The 18,083-nt window shown below is 44.3% G+C and overlaps 1 protein-coding gene across 5 annotated transcripts; it reads left to right on the top strand.

The window, feature by feature from the left end:
* The first annotated feature begins 5,744 nt into the window (after nucleotides 1-5,744).
* LOC120846588 lies at nucleotides 5,745-18,083 on the top strand. 5 transcript variants are annotated; one of them, XM_042292382.1, is made up of 6 exons: nucleotides 5,745-6,032; nucleotides 9,484-9,679; nucleotides 10,758-10,971; nucleotides 11,760-11,829; nucleotides 12,122-12,307; nucleotides 17,949-18,083. In XM_042292382.1, the coding sequence occupies exons 2-6, from the start codon at nucleotides 9,634-9,636 to the stop codon at nucleotides 18,060-18,062; spliced, it is 630 nt and encodes a 209-aa protein (XP_042148316.1). In that variant the 5' UTR covers nucleotides 5,745-6,032; nucleotides 9,484-9,633; the 3' UTR covers nucleotides 18,063-18,083. The 5 variants fall into 5 exon arrangements, 4 of the variants coding, with proteins under 4 accessions (XP_042148316.1, XP_042148318.1, XP_042148317.1 ...); XM_042292384.1 differs by lacking the exon at nucleotides 5,745-6,032 and adding an exon at nucleotides 6,080-6,485 and having other exon boundaries at nucleotides 10,845-10,971; XM_042292383.1 differs by lacking the exon at nucleotides 5,745-6,032 and adding an exon at nucleotides 6,085-6,338.

The raw sequence follows: 18,083 nt of genomic DNA, 5'->3' as shown, positions 1-18,083 counted from the left end.
ACTGGGCCGGTTGTTCTGTTCCTTTGGCTCCTCAATGTCTTAGGCTTCGTAAACTATTTGTGAGCCCAGAGGGTCATGCTGTACTCCGGAACGGTACCCAAGCCGCCAGAAAGATATGGGGCGCGCAACAGGTCATACTCCTTGCTAAGCCTAGGCAGGCCCTTACGGCCACTGGATACCTGCATTTTGTTAGCGGCTCTCGCGAAGAAGAGTGTGTGCAATGCTAATGAGTGCCGACCTTATTTTCATACGGTGCTGGGACACACTAGTTCATCAATGGGGCATTCGAAACCATGCCACTTCCCTCCATGGTCGACCAGGTCCCATAATGCAATGCGTGCAGTGTTGCATGCAAGGAATTTTTTTGAAAGTCTACTGTGGCGACCAAGACCCTTAACAGCGTCGAAGAACAATTACTTTGGGTCCAGTAAGCACTGTACCAATGTCGATGGCCCCTTGCAGCAGAAACTTGTGGGACAACAACGTGCAAAAAAAGTGTAGGGCGATGTACTTCCGGTACGTATTAAGATAGGGCCAGAAGCCCACCGCTCTACACTTTTATGCACCGGTGCGAGAGGTACAGAGAAAAATAATTAGCCTAGTGGTACACCACTTCGTTAGTGCGAGCAATTAAGTTTAATTTCTATGCATGCCTTTGTCAATGTGATTAACCCTTTTAAATTTATTGTGCGCACATCTGTGTCAAAAAGTTTTAAGTTCCTTGGTTATTTTTGCTCTCACTTCAAGCTGTTTTCAAGTGCCATTCGAATGAAGAAGTCTCCTACGAAAATTGTTCTGATTAACGTATCGGGAATCCTGAACCAGGTGGTGCACCAAGAATGGAATCTTAGGAAGCATTTTATGCTGCAAATGCACAAAGTTTCATTTACATATGAGCTTCCTCTATGTCAATGTGATAAAACAGGGCAACAAAATAATAAGGGTTGTGCAGGAAGCATACCGACAGACTTTTTTTGTAATCAGGAAGCTATGATGAATACAAATGCTGCTTCCGTGCGGTGTTATCTACTTTAAAGAGGTACGGAAACAAAAATTTAAATATTCAAATTTCGTTCGGAAATGAGTCAAGCATGATGGATAATAACCGTAAATGATAATAGCATGTTTGTATTTTGAACGATTGGCTATATTTTTCGTTACAAACGGTGCACTCGAGCAAGCGCTCAAAGAGAAGCGAACGGAGAGCGCGATGCGTCATGGGATATCTGACGCAAACAAAAACAGAAGAAAAAATTTCCCGCGTTCTTGAAGTAGCAAGGCTGGCGTGATTATGAGCTTTGCTGTTGGTGGCGTTGTCAGTGTTGTGGTGGTGTCAATAGCGTCAACGGGCTACAACCGAGCTGTTCAAAGTACACGTGGGGTGAGGAGCGTGTAACTGGCCTAAAGAACACGTAGCTTCCACAACACTCAGCTTAGGGCTGAACAGGTTGGAGAAAACAACTTTTGTCCGAGTTTTGAGTGACTGGCTAATCTTCTAGGGGGAGAATGGCTGTATCTGGGTGCACAAACAAGGGTCTGAGAAGGAGGGGAGTCCCTCCTTTCCGTCTTCTTGGACTGTTTAGTTCAATGCGCGATTTGTGAGTTGTGGAGGAAAGCTAAAAAGGAAAATGTTAAAATTCCAAAGAGCGGCGCTGCTCCGAAGGAATCTGCTACGTCATGACTACGTAGCAAGTTCCTCAACGTTGCTAGATTACCTCCCAAATAGGCTCCGCATGCATCCACCAGGTGCACATTGAAAGATTGTTTAATTAACTTTAAAATTATTTTGCTTGTGCCTTTCAACGCAAGACTGGTGTTTTTGAGGTTATGCTGCAACATGCAACACATTAAAGCTAGAAAATGAGTGCTGGAATTTCGTTTCCCTACCCCTTTAAAGGGATACTGAACCGAAATTTGGATTTTGCGAAATAAGGTCACAGAAGCGTTGAACGGGACGCTACAAACTCAACATCATTCGTACATCAATATCTCAAACGGGTGACCATACTTTTGGAAAAGAATGGCGCGATCAAGTGAGGTCTTTGACGTCATTGTTTTCCGGGAGATTTTGAGAATAAGGGGAAGCGGCTTCGCTTCTCTCCTCCTCGCTTAGTTCATCAGCTCCACGCGACGTAGCGAGGAGGAGAGGGAATGGAAATCGTGACTTGCCTCGTCTCGTCCGCTGTGTTCAATCACGCACTTCTTTTCCAAAAATACAGCAATCCGTTAGAGATATCGCTGTATGGGTAACATTTTTGGGTTTTGCAATGTCCCGCCTATCCAACCAGCCTTGTTTCGTGAGCTCAAAATTTCGGTTCAGCACCCCTTGAATGTATAATTACACGGTTTAAAACAAACTCTAGGCCAGTGTTTGGGCCAAGCAGAAGAGAAATCATGTGCTCAAATATCGGCATGTATATTTGCACAAAGAAGATAACTTCAATATTTATTAACTTATTTTACCTTTAAGGCATACAGCATGATAGAGGGGAGTCGTTTTACAAAACCACATAAGTAGAGCCCTGCATATCTGTGGATTACCCGCGGATCATCTGCAGATATCCCCAGTCAACTGGTGAATGCAGATAATAATTAATCAGATTGGGCGAATTGCGGATCGGATGTGGATGTCGGGCTGCGAATGTGGATCGGATGCGAATATCGCGGGTCTGGATCTACATTTTTGCTGAGGCAGCCCTTAACCGTGTGCGACTGCAGACTCTAGAGTGAAAAGGTGAGTGGTGTGGAAACTGGTGCCAGCACGAGTTTCTTCACCTCACTCTTGTGGCGCAGTTCGTGCATGCCATACTAGCATCAAATGCACCAGCGGCAGGAGACGATTCAGCGGATCGTAATTTTAAGCGAGGTGAACCAGTCTGAATACGCCCATGCTAACAATATTATGTTCCTTCTACACAGCAACCTCGACGAGTAAAATGTTGCATGCATGTTTTGGTTGGTGTTTTTTTTTGTTTTTTTTTTTTCGACAGTTGGCAATCTTTTTTTTTAAGTATGTGGTTCTGAGCATATGGTTGAGGTTTCATGTTTACAAGTTAAACCGACAGGAGGTGTTGACATTATTGAATTATTGTGATATCGTCCCTGTGGTGTACTCCCACCTTATAGTACGAGTACTTTGCTGTAGTGTGATCGCCTTTCCTCTCCCATTTTTGTATCGTTTGGCCTAAACGAAATGACACATAGTGCTTTGTTAATTTTTAAGTTTCGAAAGTATGCATCTGCATGAAATGAGTTTTACAAAGAAAGAAGTAAAATTTAAAATTCCTTTCCTTTAGAGCGCATCTTCTGGACACTGGACAGTGTCACGGACTCCCAAGACAATCTCATAAATTGAAGTCATCTTCCCAGTGATGCAAAGTGTCTCTTGGAGAATGATCGCTTATAATTTAAATATGATAAAACAGAATACAATAAAATTAGTTTTATTGTATTCTCACGCAAAAGTTTATTTGTAAAAAAGTAAGCAGACAGCTTGTGGAATACCATATATATATATATATATATATATATATATATATATATATATATTTAATTAATATTCGTGCTTGATTTTATTATGCAAAATTAATGCGCGGATTGCGGGGCGGATACCGTACCGAATTTCGAGGATGCGGACGTAAATACCAAATATCCCAAACAATGCGCCCCAATTTTTTTTTTTTCTTTTAAAGATGGATTGGTTTTTGCCAATGAAACCAACTGTATGTTGTAACCAACTGTATGTTGTTAGCAAGCGTCTTGTGAAAGTTGAATATTTTGTAATGAAGCTTAATTAATAAAATGTTAGGACTAATTACCTCAATTTTTAAAAAAAAGTCGAACTTCTGTACCGTTTGCTTGATTTCAATCAAATTTGCAGTGGAAATTTTTGAGTGGCAAGCCCATCCCTGCCAGATTCGATTGTCCTATGTCAATTTTGAAACTTGTTACGAATGTTACAATATGGAAGTCTGTGTGTTTGCTTAGGAAAACTATTGTTTTAAAATAAAATAAGAGTGACTTTTATCTGTAATATAGTCATAGGAATACCCATAGCACATACTCAGCTAGTTGTTTTGCTGTAATGCATTGTTTTTCATAAATATAACTCCTTAAGAATATTAATTTTTTTTTCATTTTCGTTTTTTTTATGATTGTAAATTTTTTAGCATAAACGAATGTTAAAGTAGAAAAACTAACCAGCCAGACATGTTCCTCACGAAATTCTGTCCCAGAAAACCACCTAAGAATAATTCTCTATTGTGTAATAGGGAAACGATAGCCTTTAGGAATAAAGAAAAATGCATTCGGAATTGCTCCAAGCCCTACCTTTTCTTTAGCATCGGTGAACTGAAAATAATTTATAAAAAATTAACTATGCAGTGTAAACTAATGAAACTTTCTCGGAATACTCTCTAGATGTTGGTGGATGTAGCATTTTTTTGGAAATCAATTTTTTTTTTTTTGCAGAAATTGTTTTTTTTTGGGTAGTGTCGGCCCTTTAAGAGCCGAAATGTCAATGGGAAAATTGTAGAGCTTCTTGAGAAACACCCAGTAAAAAAAGCTTGTGAAACACAACAGAATACCCCGATAACGCGCCTGCCCCATCATGGACTCGATTTTAATTGCCATAACCTTTCCTTATAGGCCAAAAAAAAAAAAAAAAAAACAAGACGCGTGCACTACGTTATATTCCTTTCGCAAGAAAACAGCCTTATGTTCTGTATATCGGGTGTTTCAGCGAATTATTTAAAAAGTTGCTAATAGGATCATTGAAAAAAAAATTTTTTTTAACCAATTTTTAGCTGTGGGGGACGCCAGGAATTGCAAAAGATATAAAAATTCGCTATCTAATTAAATTTTTATTAGCGACTTTTAGGTCCATTATGCAATTCGAATTTTGAAGGCTACCACCATGGAAGGCTAAAGGAATTTACGGAAAGTAAAAAAGGCAACCGGCTTGGAGATATTCGCCGCCAAACTGCGATGTAATGGGTATGATAAGACAGTTGCGTGCAGCAGTGGTGTAAATCCAAGAAGATATCAGGGAGTCACAAACTTTACCATGGCAGCCGTCTTAATTATTGAAAATATGAATTTATTTTACACACAAATCAAAACTGTACACTAAAACAAAAAACGTGCACACATGTTCATATCTAGCGTTATAATAACGATTATACTTCAGCCTCTGTCGCACTTACTATCAAGTTCACAACTAAGGGTGTCGCGAACTTTTGTCGAACCAGATTTTTTGGTCGAACTTTCGGGGTTCGACTGGGTCGAACCGGTTCGTCGAACCTTCGACCTTTTTATTGTGGACAGTGTGGCCAGACCTTGATACAAGCATGTCTAGGTTTGGAGAATTTCTTTTTTATGCAAAGGGTTATTTTATTTTGTGAACAGCTGCAATTGAAAGAAACTAATTCTATTCACTGCAGAAGTTACTGACTTAAATTTTAGTACTGTATTGACTGAAATAGCCGATCAGCGCTAGGGGTGTCGCGAACCGGTCGCGGTTCGAGTTCGACCAGGTTCGACTTTTTCGAACTTTTAGTGGAAAGTTCGACGAACCTTGTATTGAGGTTCGACTCGTGTGCGCATGCGCGACAGGCTACGAGCGATTCGGAGGAGGAATAATGGCAGGTCACGTGACCCGACGTCACCGGAAGTGACGTCACAAATATAACGTCACGTGACAAAGAAATTTTGTTTTGCTTGTTTTTGTTTGTTTTGTTTTCTCTGACGTCACGGTTTTTAGCGAGGAAACTTTTTCTTATTTTTACTTTGTTGACGTATTATTTTTTTTTTATTTTGTTTATTTTCTTGCTTTTTGCAACCGCGGGACCGCGTTTCTGCGCTTCAGATTGCGTTTTTCCGACTCCTTTGTTTGATATCGTGTCGTGTCGTCGTATTTATGTAGTTATTGGGAACGGCAAGGCCTACGTTGTTGCGTCCTTTACCTGAATATCGTGACCGAATCGAGTGTCGTCGATTTGAATCGTGTCTTGCGAACCATCGTCGAACAAAAGGTGAGTGATTTGCGTTTTCCTGTGATGTGATTTCGATGTGTTCGTTCCACGTGTCCGAGCTGCTTCTTCGTTTCAAATACATTTGGCGCCGCTGCCTATTGTTTGAGCCTGTGCTCACGATGAAAACACGCATCGCAGAAACCTGAAAGCCCGCCAAAAGAGCTCTAAAAACCGCATCCCAGACCTGCCGGCAGACTTCCGAGCTAAGCCTGATTAAACAAAAACGTTTGATCCGGCGGAATAATGTGTTTGATATTACATCCCATGTCAACAAGGAACTGCGCTGTCTGTCTTCGCCCCCAACAGGTTTTATTCTTCCGGGTTTTTCAAATCTTTACCAACCCGCGTCCGATCGTAATACCCCGATCACAACAAATAGTTGATCGTGCTCCGATGGCTCCAAACATCAGCCGGCAAGGAAGTTACGTTTTTCGCTTCTATATTTTGACCCAAGTAAACTCATGTTCTCAAACTATGTCATTCTGTCACCACCTCCAGTTGCACATTCTGGCGCACTTGCAGCCTCGTGCACCCTTGCGAGGTTTCCTGTTATCGTACCCTGGATATCATGGATTTCTCGCCGTACGCGAGTGCTCACGGAGGCGTGCTATAGGGCTGTGCGGCTGAAGTTTCGCTGCGCATACGCAGCGCCACTCCTCCCCCTGGCGAGGCGCGCCGATACTTGTTAGAAGTACGAGGAGCAGACGACGCGGGAGGCTGGTGCGCTTGTCGTGCTGGCCTCGCGCTTCCTAAAGTAACGTACCGAATGCAAAAGGCACCCAAATGTCACAGCATCGTATTAAACAGAAAGGTATCCACCTCCCGAAAAGTTTTGTTTAGTTCCTGGGAGGTGATTCAAGAAAGATCGCCAGAAGCATGAATCGCCAGCTGTGCGGAGGACAGGTTTAATTATTGTTTCTCTATCTGGTCGCGTGATTCAGTAATGCAGCTACGCTTGCTTGTCACATTAATAAGGAATTTTCGTAGGTCACACGCGAGAGCATGCAGGGGTTTTGCGTTGCTTGGGGGCGGTATGAGCTGGCGCCCGTGGGGCCCGCAATCCGACACTGACGTTCTACGATAAGTGCTTAATGTAATAGCTACGATGGTTCCCCATGGCTGTCTACAAACGAAACCCGAATACGCAGTTACCATTTTTTTTATAAAATACTTTAAATTTGAGAACCAAGCTCACTTTGCTTACCCGCCAACTTTGTTCCCCGATGTTAACAAGAGAAAGCGGGTCAGCGGTAACAGACTTGGGGAAAAATTATAGCAGATAATCGTAGCCCCTATTCCGTACTGGCTTGAACGCATAATTGAAAAGAAATTGATGGTTGTATTTTATTTTTTCTATATAATATTAAAATGATGTAGTTAGCCCACAAAAGGCATAATTACTTCCTAAGGGCGTCACAAAATTAGACACGAGAATCTCCCTGGGTCGACGAATTTGAGCGTGTTGGCGATGTCAGATGTTCCTAATATAACAACTAGGATGGTTCCCCGTGGGTGTTACAAAATAAACCCGATTATGCAGTTACTATTCATTAAACAAGTTTAAATTTGAGAACCCAGCTCACTTTGCTAACTAGCCAATTTTTCATTTTGATACATTAGTGGAGACTGGGTCGAGAAAACTAGAAACATCAACTATGGACAGAAAGAGGCATCTCTCATACACGGTTAATATTTTTAGATTTTTCGCCGCAGTCTCGGGCAATTCATCCAAATTGTTAATATACACGCCGGCTCGCCTGCACTCTCACAGTAATTTCTATCAATTTTGTTCCCCGATGCATACAAGAGAAGGCGAGTAAGCAGCGAAAGACATGAGGGCCAATGAGGCAGATAAGCATAGCCCGTATTGAGCACTGACTTGAGCGCATAGTCTAAAAGAGATTTACACTGTCGGCCGTACTCCAGTTCTTTTTTTATATTATTAAAAAGATGTAGTTCACCTATAACAGGCATAATAACTTTCAAAGAAACTCTAAAACACCAAACCCGGACATTCCTCGGTCAACCAATAAGAGTGTGTTGGCAATGTTAGATGTGTAAATTAAAAGCTGCATAAAAAGGACGAGGACAGTGCACGTCACAGAGGCCAATAACTAAACATTCAGGGCTGAAATTTAAAATTAGGTAATTTTTTCTTGCAGAGAGAGAGAGAGAGTGAAGGAATATTGACGATGCTCTCCTGGCACTCAGACTCAAGATATATCAAGTTTAATTGTACCTAAACAGCTAACAAAGCAAATAGTGACGCAAATTTTTTTATTTGTTGTGCACCGGAACACTGTTCAAAATTATCATTTTGAGGTCACATAACATAAGTTTAAAAAAGGGGACGCTTTACAACGCAAATGCAAGTCGATTGGAGATCCCTTTCTTCACTATTAAAATTAAAAGTGGGTTACTGACGCGCGTGCATGAATTGCAATTCTACCGCTTTGACGGTAGCGACAGATACGCGCAAACACAGCAAGGTGTTGCGGCGTATAGTAATATATATATATATATATTTTGTTGGACCCACTTAAAATAAAAGCCGAGGCCTTATTGACGTACCGCTTCGGTTTTTTATTAGAACTTGACCCAGTGTTGCGATCAGGCTGTACGTGCCTCGTCATTAACTTCATTCGGATGAACTAGAACAGGCGCGGCATGCTTCCATCAGCCGGTAACTCCGAGAAGTGACCTGAGTTCAAGGTGTGTATGCGACAGCGCAGCTGTGCGCGAAAATACATTTTAAACAATATTACATTCTCATCTTTGACCGAATAGTTCCGACTTTGAAGAGCTAGCGAAACAATAAAGAAAAAGAGTATTTATCTCGAGGCGGATGTTACAGTCGACGCTTTCTTGCACTTGCGAGACACACTTCGCAAACGACAAATATTCCTATGCCTGGATTATTTGCTCCTACCCGGAGACCTGACACACAGGCAATTTTCTTTGCGAAGGTTCGCCTCCCTAAAAAATGATCAGTTTTTTAACGGACAGAAAGCTTCAACGCGGTGCCCGCCATTGCAACTGCCAGCGCGATGGGACGAGCGTACGGCTAAGTAGGGCGAATTCGGGCCACGGCGCGGCGCCACTGGTATCGCTTCAGCGCGCCCCCTGGCCCAGCCGAACGGTCCCATACACTCTGTATCATAAGTTGTGTGCAGCAGAGGCGCAGGCCCGAGCACATGACAGTAAAAAGCGCCTTTTTTGCACGAGTACCCGCGCAAAAGGACATTCTGCAGAGCTGTGCCCTCGCACCCGTGCCTTTGCTGCACACAACTTACGAGGCAGTATAATAACCGAGCCGTTTTTGTTTCTTTTGCACATTACTGTGAAAGAAGTGTCATTGCTGTTTTCTTCTCAAAGAAAACTCAGAGACGTTAGACAAAAGCAAACAGATAGGAGACTGCACATTCATATGTTTTTCCCCCTTGTGCTACAGGTGATGGCTGGTCGTGGTTCATCAGCGTTTGTTTTGAAACTGATGGGTACCACAAGGCATGAAGGAGGTGACTTGCAGCAGCAAGGCACTGCAAGCCTTCGCAGCAACTGGCTAGCCAGTGCTGCTCTGTTCTGAACTGCACTGCGTGTCATGCGGAGGTTTTGTGCAAGCTCTCTGGGCGGCGACGCTAGCCACGGTAAGTGCATTCTATGCAGCTTCCTTTTAGGGATATATGTGGCTCGCAGGCCATGTCGTGCCAGCGAAATATGTGCCACCCGAGTGACAGCAGTGCTAGTGGCAAGGCTGCGCTGACAGTAATCAACACTGCACTGTGTTTTCATTCAATAACTAGTGACAAGGAACCAAATACTCCCGAGAGAGTCTCGGTTGTGCTTTGATAAACTCCAGCTCGCTTATGAACAGGTGGATGGCACAGATGGCTTTTCCTGGTGGACTTGGTGTCCGTGTTAACATTGCAACCAGACTTTCTTTCAGTTTGTGGCGTTTTTTCGTTGCGGGTGACCAGCATTGCAGTAGAAAAAGATGCAAAATAGTATAATGTTTGCATTCGTTACCTAAATTAATGGCAAGAACAACTGACATACATTTCCACCGACTGCATTTCTCGGAGGAATAGCCTGGACTAAAAAGCTCGCTACACTATGTCGTTCCCTTTTCGCCTGTACAACTCTGCGTCTTCCCTCGATCGTCTTATGTGGCTGCTTCTGTGTCTGCCTAGGCACTCGGTTGAAATGGGGAAAGCTGTCTGCGTTGCACATAACCGCCATTAGAGCCAGCGTGGGCGTAGCTGGGGTAGCCCCCACTATGGCTTCTCCAGCTCGACACAAGTAACATTCCTACCGCTGTTGTGTTAGCAGAAAACAGACCTGCTTAAAACGTACAGTGCACATAGCACACAATGGAGAGGTTGCTCGCCAATCATTTTCTTGGAAGTGTGAGTTGAGCCCTTTCGAGGCAGTTTGCTTCCGCACCGTGCACTATAATCCGCCCGAGAAGAGAAAACAAGATGAATAACCAGTAGGATTTCTTTGTTCCAAGGCTTCTTGACGCAGAAAAAGACTAGGGAGCCAGTATTGTTGCTTTTTTGCTACCCCGTGCGAGACTCAAACCCGACATGCAAGGAAGTGGAAAGGCCTCTTCCTTTCTGCTTTCTTGTGCCTTGGGTTTTAGCTGTGTTCAGAATTCACAGCTCGCCTGCATGCCTACTCTTCTGTTCACTGTGTTACTGAAGTTTTCTGTCGTTGCTGTCCCAGATTGGCTTCGTGGATGCACAGAAATACTCAAGGCGCTTGACGTCTGTGGCTCATCTGTATTGTTTTTCCCGGTACCACGGCATGAAGGAGCTGGCCTCCCTCCCTTCCATCAGCTGCGAGATACTACAAGCACTGGGCTACAGCTGCAGCTAGCCCATGGGTACCGTTCTGCGTCCTGTACTGCATCTAGTTCGAAAGGCCATGTGAAAGGCAGGTGTGGTCTTTATGGGCTCTGTCACTATGTGCATTTTCTGCAGCTTTTTCGGGGCAACTTCATATTAAGATTCAATACGGACTCGAGTGAGAGGGGGGCATTCTGAGAAAGCCAGCCTCTTTGTTAAACCATTGGGACTGGTATTATATCTACAGAGTTTATTTACACCTTTTGTTATGTACTTTTTTATTTATTTTTATTTTACTAGTTACTTATACTTCAATCTGACACGACAGCCACCAAAAATGGGGAAAGGACAAAAATGTTGACATATTGGCCTTTTTGTTTTCTGGCAGTTTGTTTGAACAGCCAATGTTGGGGGCCGTCATTCGTGTTATTTTTCCCACACGCACGTCCAGCCTATGTTTACGTAAAGCCCCAATGGCCCCTTAGCAACAAAAATAATTTATGCGACAGACTAGGCGGCAGCATTGTGGACGAAAACAGGCCAGATTATATCTGCCATGTTTAAAAACTACATTCGGTGACAGGTTATGAATTCAGTGGCAAGAATGCACACCGCCTGCCAATCACTGCTGTCAGTTGTCGTGACGTCACGTCCTGCTAAGAAACTAGTATATATTTTTTTTAAATGGCAGGTTTTGGTTGCTGATGCCTCGTAGCACGTCAGCACTCTAAGCAATTCTTCTGCTCTTGGCCTCTCCGGTTTTACTTTGCAAAGTCATGACGGCGTCTGCTTTTGTTTGCGGTATTTCCCGTGTGTCGACGTGAGAAGGCAGCGATTGTATCGCCAAGGAAGTAGCGATCAATCTGCGCATTTATTCCAGCGGCACAGCGTTTACAAACCGGACTTTGCCCTTCACCGAGGGGAAAGTCTACCGACTGGCCCTACAGTTGGCGAGCATTGTGCAGCCGTGAGCGCGTAACTTGTCTGAATGCTTTCGTCTGTATACAGTGACAAAATGACTCGCTGAAATGCGAAGTACCATACAGTACCATGCCGTACAGCAAACCATCGATCACTTGCTGCAGCAACTTTGCGTTTTAAGTCGTAATAATAAAGTGATTTTTAGGCTAAAATCATTTTTTCATACTGCTCAATTATTCGGAATTCTGCACGATCCCCATCGGGTCTGCAATATCGGTCGGTGGCTGTATAACCTTTAAACACAATGGTTACACACCACAGGTACCGGGGACCATGACATCAGTGAGCTGGCTTTCACCTTGTCCAAGGCAGCAGCGGAACACTACGGGCGGGACCCTGGATCACTGCACCATGGATGCCGTCCTGTACCCTGCACGGCACTGCGTGTGGCTTAAGTGGCCAAGCAGAGGGTCATTGCATGACTTTTATGAGGCGCCGCTAGCCATTGTAAGTACATTTTGGACACTCATGTCTGGTGATGTACTTTTGTGCTCTACCGCAGAGCACATTTGGTGGCGGTTCAGTCTTGCCAATTACACCATTTTGAAACGGAACACATTTAGTGGTGGCTCGGTTTAGGTTTCCTGGCTCGGTGATCTTGCAACAGTGTCTAGACTTAACGTAAACCTTTTTGTACTTCATTGTCAAGGCTAGTGTAATTTCTGCAATGCCGTTGAAGCCACTTCTGCACGCAAACAAGATAAAAGTCGAAGCCACATGCTCGTGCACAGTGTATGACTACATGTATGCATGGGCACTCGTGCCCATGCGTACCCACTTGCAACATGGAGCATGTTTGTTTCGGCCGACACTCCACGCGTTCATTTCGGCGTCGCCACTCCACACGTCTATGCACTCGCTGCACCTTGAGAATCAAGTGTGCACCAGAATGCACTCCCGTCATGCATCACTCGGGAGAGGAACAAGAGCAGACGACTGGGGTTTTTCCGCCATAAGGAACGAGAACCGAAAAAAAGGGGATTTTCTGCTAAGAAACTGCGTCCCACGGGCAGCAAAATCGGACGCGAGCTGGGCTATTTATTCTGTGAAGCAAGCAATCGACAACCTGTGCTTCATTTTCAAGTTTTCTTTCAGTTTGTTGCCACACACTTTTTTATTTTATTTATTTATTTATCAATACTGCCGGCCCAATATTGGGCCAAGGCAGGAGTGGGGTGATACAGTGTCATACCTGCAAATTATAAACACAACAGTTCTAAACAAAAAGCAATCTTAGCACTGAAAAATATCTACGACTTAATCGAAAGAAGAAAATCAATCAATATCAACAGTAATACAGTAACCAAATGTAAGGCTAGTAATAACAGTAGCAGTAAATGTAACAGCAGTAATAACTAATAAAATAAAGACAGTAAAAATAATGTCATAACAGCAATAAATGCAATCTTAGCACTGAAAAATAATATCTACGGCTCTTCCGAAAGAAGAAAGTGAATCAATATCGATAACATCACCGGGAAGGCTGTTCCAAAAATCAATTGTATGCACAAAAAAAAGATTGTTTATAGCTATTTATTCAAGCTTTAATAGGGGCTATGGTCTGTGAGTGATGCAAGCGGTCCGAGTAAAAACTTTTTGTTTTTAGGTAAATCACGCTATCAATTTTTATACTACTATTGAAAATCTGAAAGAACAGCTTCAAACGTTGGCTCTCTCTTCTGTTTGACAGCGGGCTTATATTGGCTCTCCTTTTACGTTCGGTCACAGACATAGTTTGTCTGAAATCTGAAAAAACTATATGCACTGCTAGCAATTGAATATCTTCGAGTTCACTGACCAGAGAGCTCTGCCATGGGCTCCACACTCCAGACACATATTCTAACACAGGTCTAATAATTGTCTTATAAGCAAGAATTTCAACGGAAGGGGGAGATTTACCCAGCGTTCCCCTCACGTACCACAATTTGTTAGTTGCCCGCTTCTTAACATACTGTACATGCCTTTTCCACCCAAGGTCACAAGACAAAATCACTCCCAAATATTTGTAACTGTCTACTTCAGTCAATCCTATGCCAGCAACCTCATAGCTAAAATTTAAGATAGTTCTTTTTGTTGTAATATGCATGTACTGAGTTTTGCTAATATTAATATCTTCATGTTATTTTCATGACACCAAGACGCAATGTTAGCCAATGCGTCACTCACTTTTATCTGGTCTGTAAAGTTTATATTCATCTCGTCTCGTCTCGTGACATGAAGTCGCTCGTCTTCGGGTCTGTGCTGACGGCGTTGTCGCCGATTGCCAGTCAAGGGTTTTAGTGATGTCGGGATCATAGACTTAGGGTTGAATAACTTGGCTTAATATACAGGTGTTATACACAAAAATTACAGCATAGTTAGAGTTCGCTAGTTCTCAAAACTCAATGGCCTCTGCCGTCTAACTCTCTAAGTGACACCCCTGCACTTTATCCACTTGATTTTTTTCCGCATCACTCTTGATGGGCCTTTTATCTCAACTCCTGCTGCATCGCTCTCGATGTGTCTCCTCTCAGTCTCTCAGTCAACTCCCTTTTCTCAACTCTCCCGCTCCCAACATAGCTACCCTCGTCTCTCTCTTTCACTCTCTCCCTCTAACATGCATTCTCGTCCCTGTGGTAGGGCTACACATATCCCGACAAGCAAAATAATAAATGAGTTCAGTTGGCGCTATCCAAAACAAAACGGCCCTCCGCCGCCGACTCTGTAAACATTCCAATCATAGACCCCTACAAACGCATTTACAAGTCCTTAATATACCTCTCATGTTTACAATAGCCGATTCCCCGTACAACCTCGAAAGGTCGACAACACGGAATGGGACATGCCATCAACGGCATAATGCGGCACAATGTGCGTCAAGGGCAGCTAAAATAATACAAAGTACCTTTGTAGGCAAAGAAGTTATATGCGGAGTTCTATATAAACAGGTGTAAGGTTATAATGTTCACGTTGGCGCCTCCACTTGGGGCCCATCGACCCCAGGAGGGGGCACGCAAGGTGTAGTAAAGATGCTCGAACCCCCGATGAAGGCAAAAAGATACAAAATTACGCAACACGCCCCTTTAACCGAAATGATAACATAAAAAAACAAGATTTGCGAGCCTCTGCTCACGAAACGCCCATTGTTTTCATTGCACAGTGCAACTCCTCCTGTAATACTGCTTTATAAAACTAAGCATCCGAAGCAGACACGCACAAGTGAAATGCTCTGAATACAATAAACTTTTTTTTTTTTTTTTTTTTTTCACATTCTCAATGTTTAGGTTTGTAAAAATAAAAGAAAAATCTTTGCGACTACATGTTCAGTGGAGAAGCAGATCGCAAGCCTTGGCAGGGCACTACATTCTGATCATAGTGCCCATAGATGCGCGACAAGGCGTCCGCATTCGAATGCAAGCAACCCTGTTTGTAGTCTATCTTAATCTGGTAGGCCTGCAGCAACAGGCTCCAACTTTGTAGACGGTCATTGTTCTGCCTGCTGTTGTTTAGCCATCGGAGCGCGTTGTGGTCCGACTGGACTGTGACATTTTGTCCATCAACATACACATGAAAATGTTTCATGGCCCACACAATTGCCAGACACTTCTCAATTGTTGCATACTTCTTCTCACAAAGAAGTAGCTTACGGCTGGCGTACGCAACGGGGTGCTTGACGCCCTCGCTAGTTTGAGCTAGAATGGCCCCGATCACCCTGTTGCTAGCGTCTACTTGGAGTATATAGGGTCGACTCGGGTCTGGGCTCCGCAGCACTGGACTGCTGCATATTCTCTCCTTCAGTGCGCTGAATGCGCTCTCGCATGACAGCGTCCACACTACTTGCTTAGGTTCAGCCTTATGTGGGAGGTCGGTCAGCGGTGCGGCCAGCTCCACGAAGTTTTCAATGAAATTCCGGTAGAAGTTAACTAGGTCCAAGAAGGAACGGACTTCTGTCTTCGTGTGGGGCCTCTCGATCGCCTGGATGGTCTCAATCTTTTCAGGGTCAGGTTGTGCTTGCCCATCCCTAATCACGTGCCCCAGGTAGTGCACTTCCCACCTCCCAAACTGGCACTTGTTTATTTTTTAGAGCCAGGCCTTCCTGACGCAACTTCTTTAGGATGGTGCACAAATGAAGCAGGTGTTGCTGAACACCTGCCACGTGTTGCTGAACACCGCTATGTCATCTAAGTATGCCTGAGCGAAGTCTCGGTGCTCTTTCAGGAGGTCCGGTCGTCCACCAACCTTTGGAATGTCGCCAGTGCTCCTTTCAGTCCGAACGGCATCACCGTAAATTCGTACAAGCCGGTGTCCGTACGGAATGCTGTCTTAAAAAAAGCTTCCTCTGATAAACCGATTTGCCAGTAGCCTTGGGACATGTCAAGGGTGCCGATTATTTTGGCTCTCCCCACAGTCTCAATCATCTCAGGGAGTGAAGGCATGGGGTAGGCATCATCCTGTGTTGTCGCGTTCAGCTTCCTGAAGTCGACACAGATCCTCATGCTGTTGTCTTTCTTCACGCATACTATCGGGGATGCCCACGGACTTGTCGATGTCCGTATGATGCACCATTTCCAGCATTTCCATCAGTTGTTCCTGTACCCCCACCTTGATACTGTACAGAACCCTGTACGCTTTCGACGCAATCGGGTCGGCGCTCTTTGGGATCTCGTGGTTCTACCTGGCCTATCGTCGAAGACATCACCGTAGGACCGAATCAACTCGTCCAGTTCTTGAACCTCGTGAGCCTGAACTTCAGCGTCCATGTTCAGCCCTCCGCTTGACCCGTTCTCTCGGGTCCGTACATCAAAACACGCCATTTCGTCACCGATTTCGTCGGGTGCTTCCATTACAAAGGACATCTCTCGGGTAACGTTTTCGGTCATGACCGCTTTTATTTGATACGGGTATTGAAGAAGTCTTGACAAGATCATTAGAGAAAAACTGAGTGACTTGCGGGAGCCACTGGTTTCCCTCCCCTGAGAAGGTGTAAGCTGCAGACATTCCGGCCGGAGTCGCCTGGCTTCGAGCCTGCTCGTTCTGTATCATGTCGGGGAGAGTATGCCACCCTTCTGGCCCACTCTCACACTTCCCTACACGTTTCCCGTTTTCAAGGGACCAGCCAGATCACACGGGACGGTCCCTCCTCCGAGTGGACGTTGCCCGGAGTCCTGAAGTGGACTCCGGGCGACGGGTAGGGTGCGAAGAGATCCTATGAATGCTATGCAATTTAGAACATCTTTGGGAAATGCCAAAGAAAGCTATTTTTTTGTGGATGTGGTGCTGTCTGTTGGATTTTTCGCTAGCCATTGTTAAACTCCCAGAAGTCTGTGCCGAAAAACTGAGGGAGAGGAGGAGACAAGAGTGCGGGGACGTCAGAACGCAGAGCTCTGATTGGAACGATTAGTGGGTAGACCTAAAGCTAGCTGCCTTTGTCTGTTCTGCACATGCGGAACGACGGTGTCTGGCTTTTGGTTTTTGCATTTGAATGCGTTCGACGAGTGCAGTGGAGACAAAGATAGCTTCTGTCTCTGCTGCAGTCGTCGAACACATTTGAAGATGGAAGGCCGGCATCCAGCGTTTTGTTCTCTCATTCGAACACGTTAGAACGCGGAACGCTGGTGTCCAGGGTATGGCTTTCACATTCAAACGCCTTTGATGAGTGCAGTGGATACAAAGGCAGCTAGGTCTACCCTCTAATCATTCCAACCAGAGCTCTGTATTCTGACGTCCCCACATGCTCTCGTCTCCTCCTCTCCCTCAGTTTCTTGGTGTATACTCAAGTGCTCTGCATCATGTGCAGATTTTTTTTTGTGGGGGGGAGTCACATTCCCCCCCCCCTTGAGGTTAACTTCTTAATGAAAAATCAACATACTCCAGCTTTTCTTAGGAAGAAATTATTAGTTTTTGGTGACATAACAAATATTAGGTCAACAAAACACACCTGGGCAACATTTTGCCCGTGATATCATCTTGCAAACCGCCCCCCCTCCCACCGACCCCCACTCCAACCAGCCTGACAAATTCGCCCCTGCTGTTCATTGCCTTGCATGTTTGGGTCAGATATTGTTGCTGTTGACCTGATGGACTCCCTTGTTCTCTTCATTCATCATAGGTTTCAAACCGTCCTGAATCACGGACCAAGCCTTGCAAGACCTCACTCTTATGCCCTCTCCTTTTTGGTGGATCGGGTCTTGCCATCTTCCCCTCTCGTGGCTCCCTGTCATAAATAAATTGTATATTTTTCTGA

This window comes from Ixodes scapularis, unplaced genomic scaffold (genome assembly GCF_016920785.2).
Source record: "Ixodes scapularis isolate PalLabHiFi unplaced genomic scaffold, ASM1692078v2 PGA_scaffold3__209_contigs__length_174095766, whole genome shotgun sequence".
In the NCBI taxonomy this organism is placed as follows: domain Eukaryota; kingdom Metazoa; phylum Arthropoda; class Arachnida; order Ixodida; family Ixodidae; genus Ixodes; species Ixodes scapularis.
Note: the sequence above shows the minus strand (reverse complement) of the source record. Positions and strands in the feature narration are given on the sequence as shown.

What these genes read in the sequence shown, in the direction of transcription:
- LOC120846588 (XM_042292382.1), top strand. Translation starts at nt 9,634, where the DNA reads ATGCGGAGGTTTTGTGCAAGCTCTCTGGGCGGCGACGCTAGCCACG. An exon ending in AAAGGCCATGTGAAAGGCAG is followed by an intron (nt 10,972 to 11,759) that starts GTGTGGTCTTTA and finishes CATTTATTCCAG; the next exon opens with CGGCACAGCGTTTACAAACC. An exon ending in ACCGACTGGCCCTACAGTTG is followed by an intron (nt 11,830 to 12,121) that starts GCGAGCATTGTG and finishes TACACACCACAG; the next exon opens with GTACCGGGGACCATGACATC.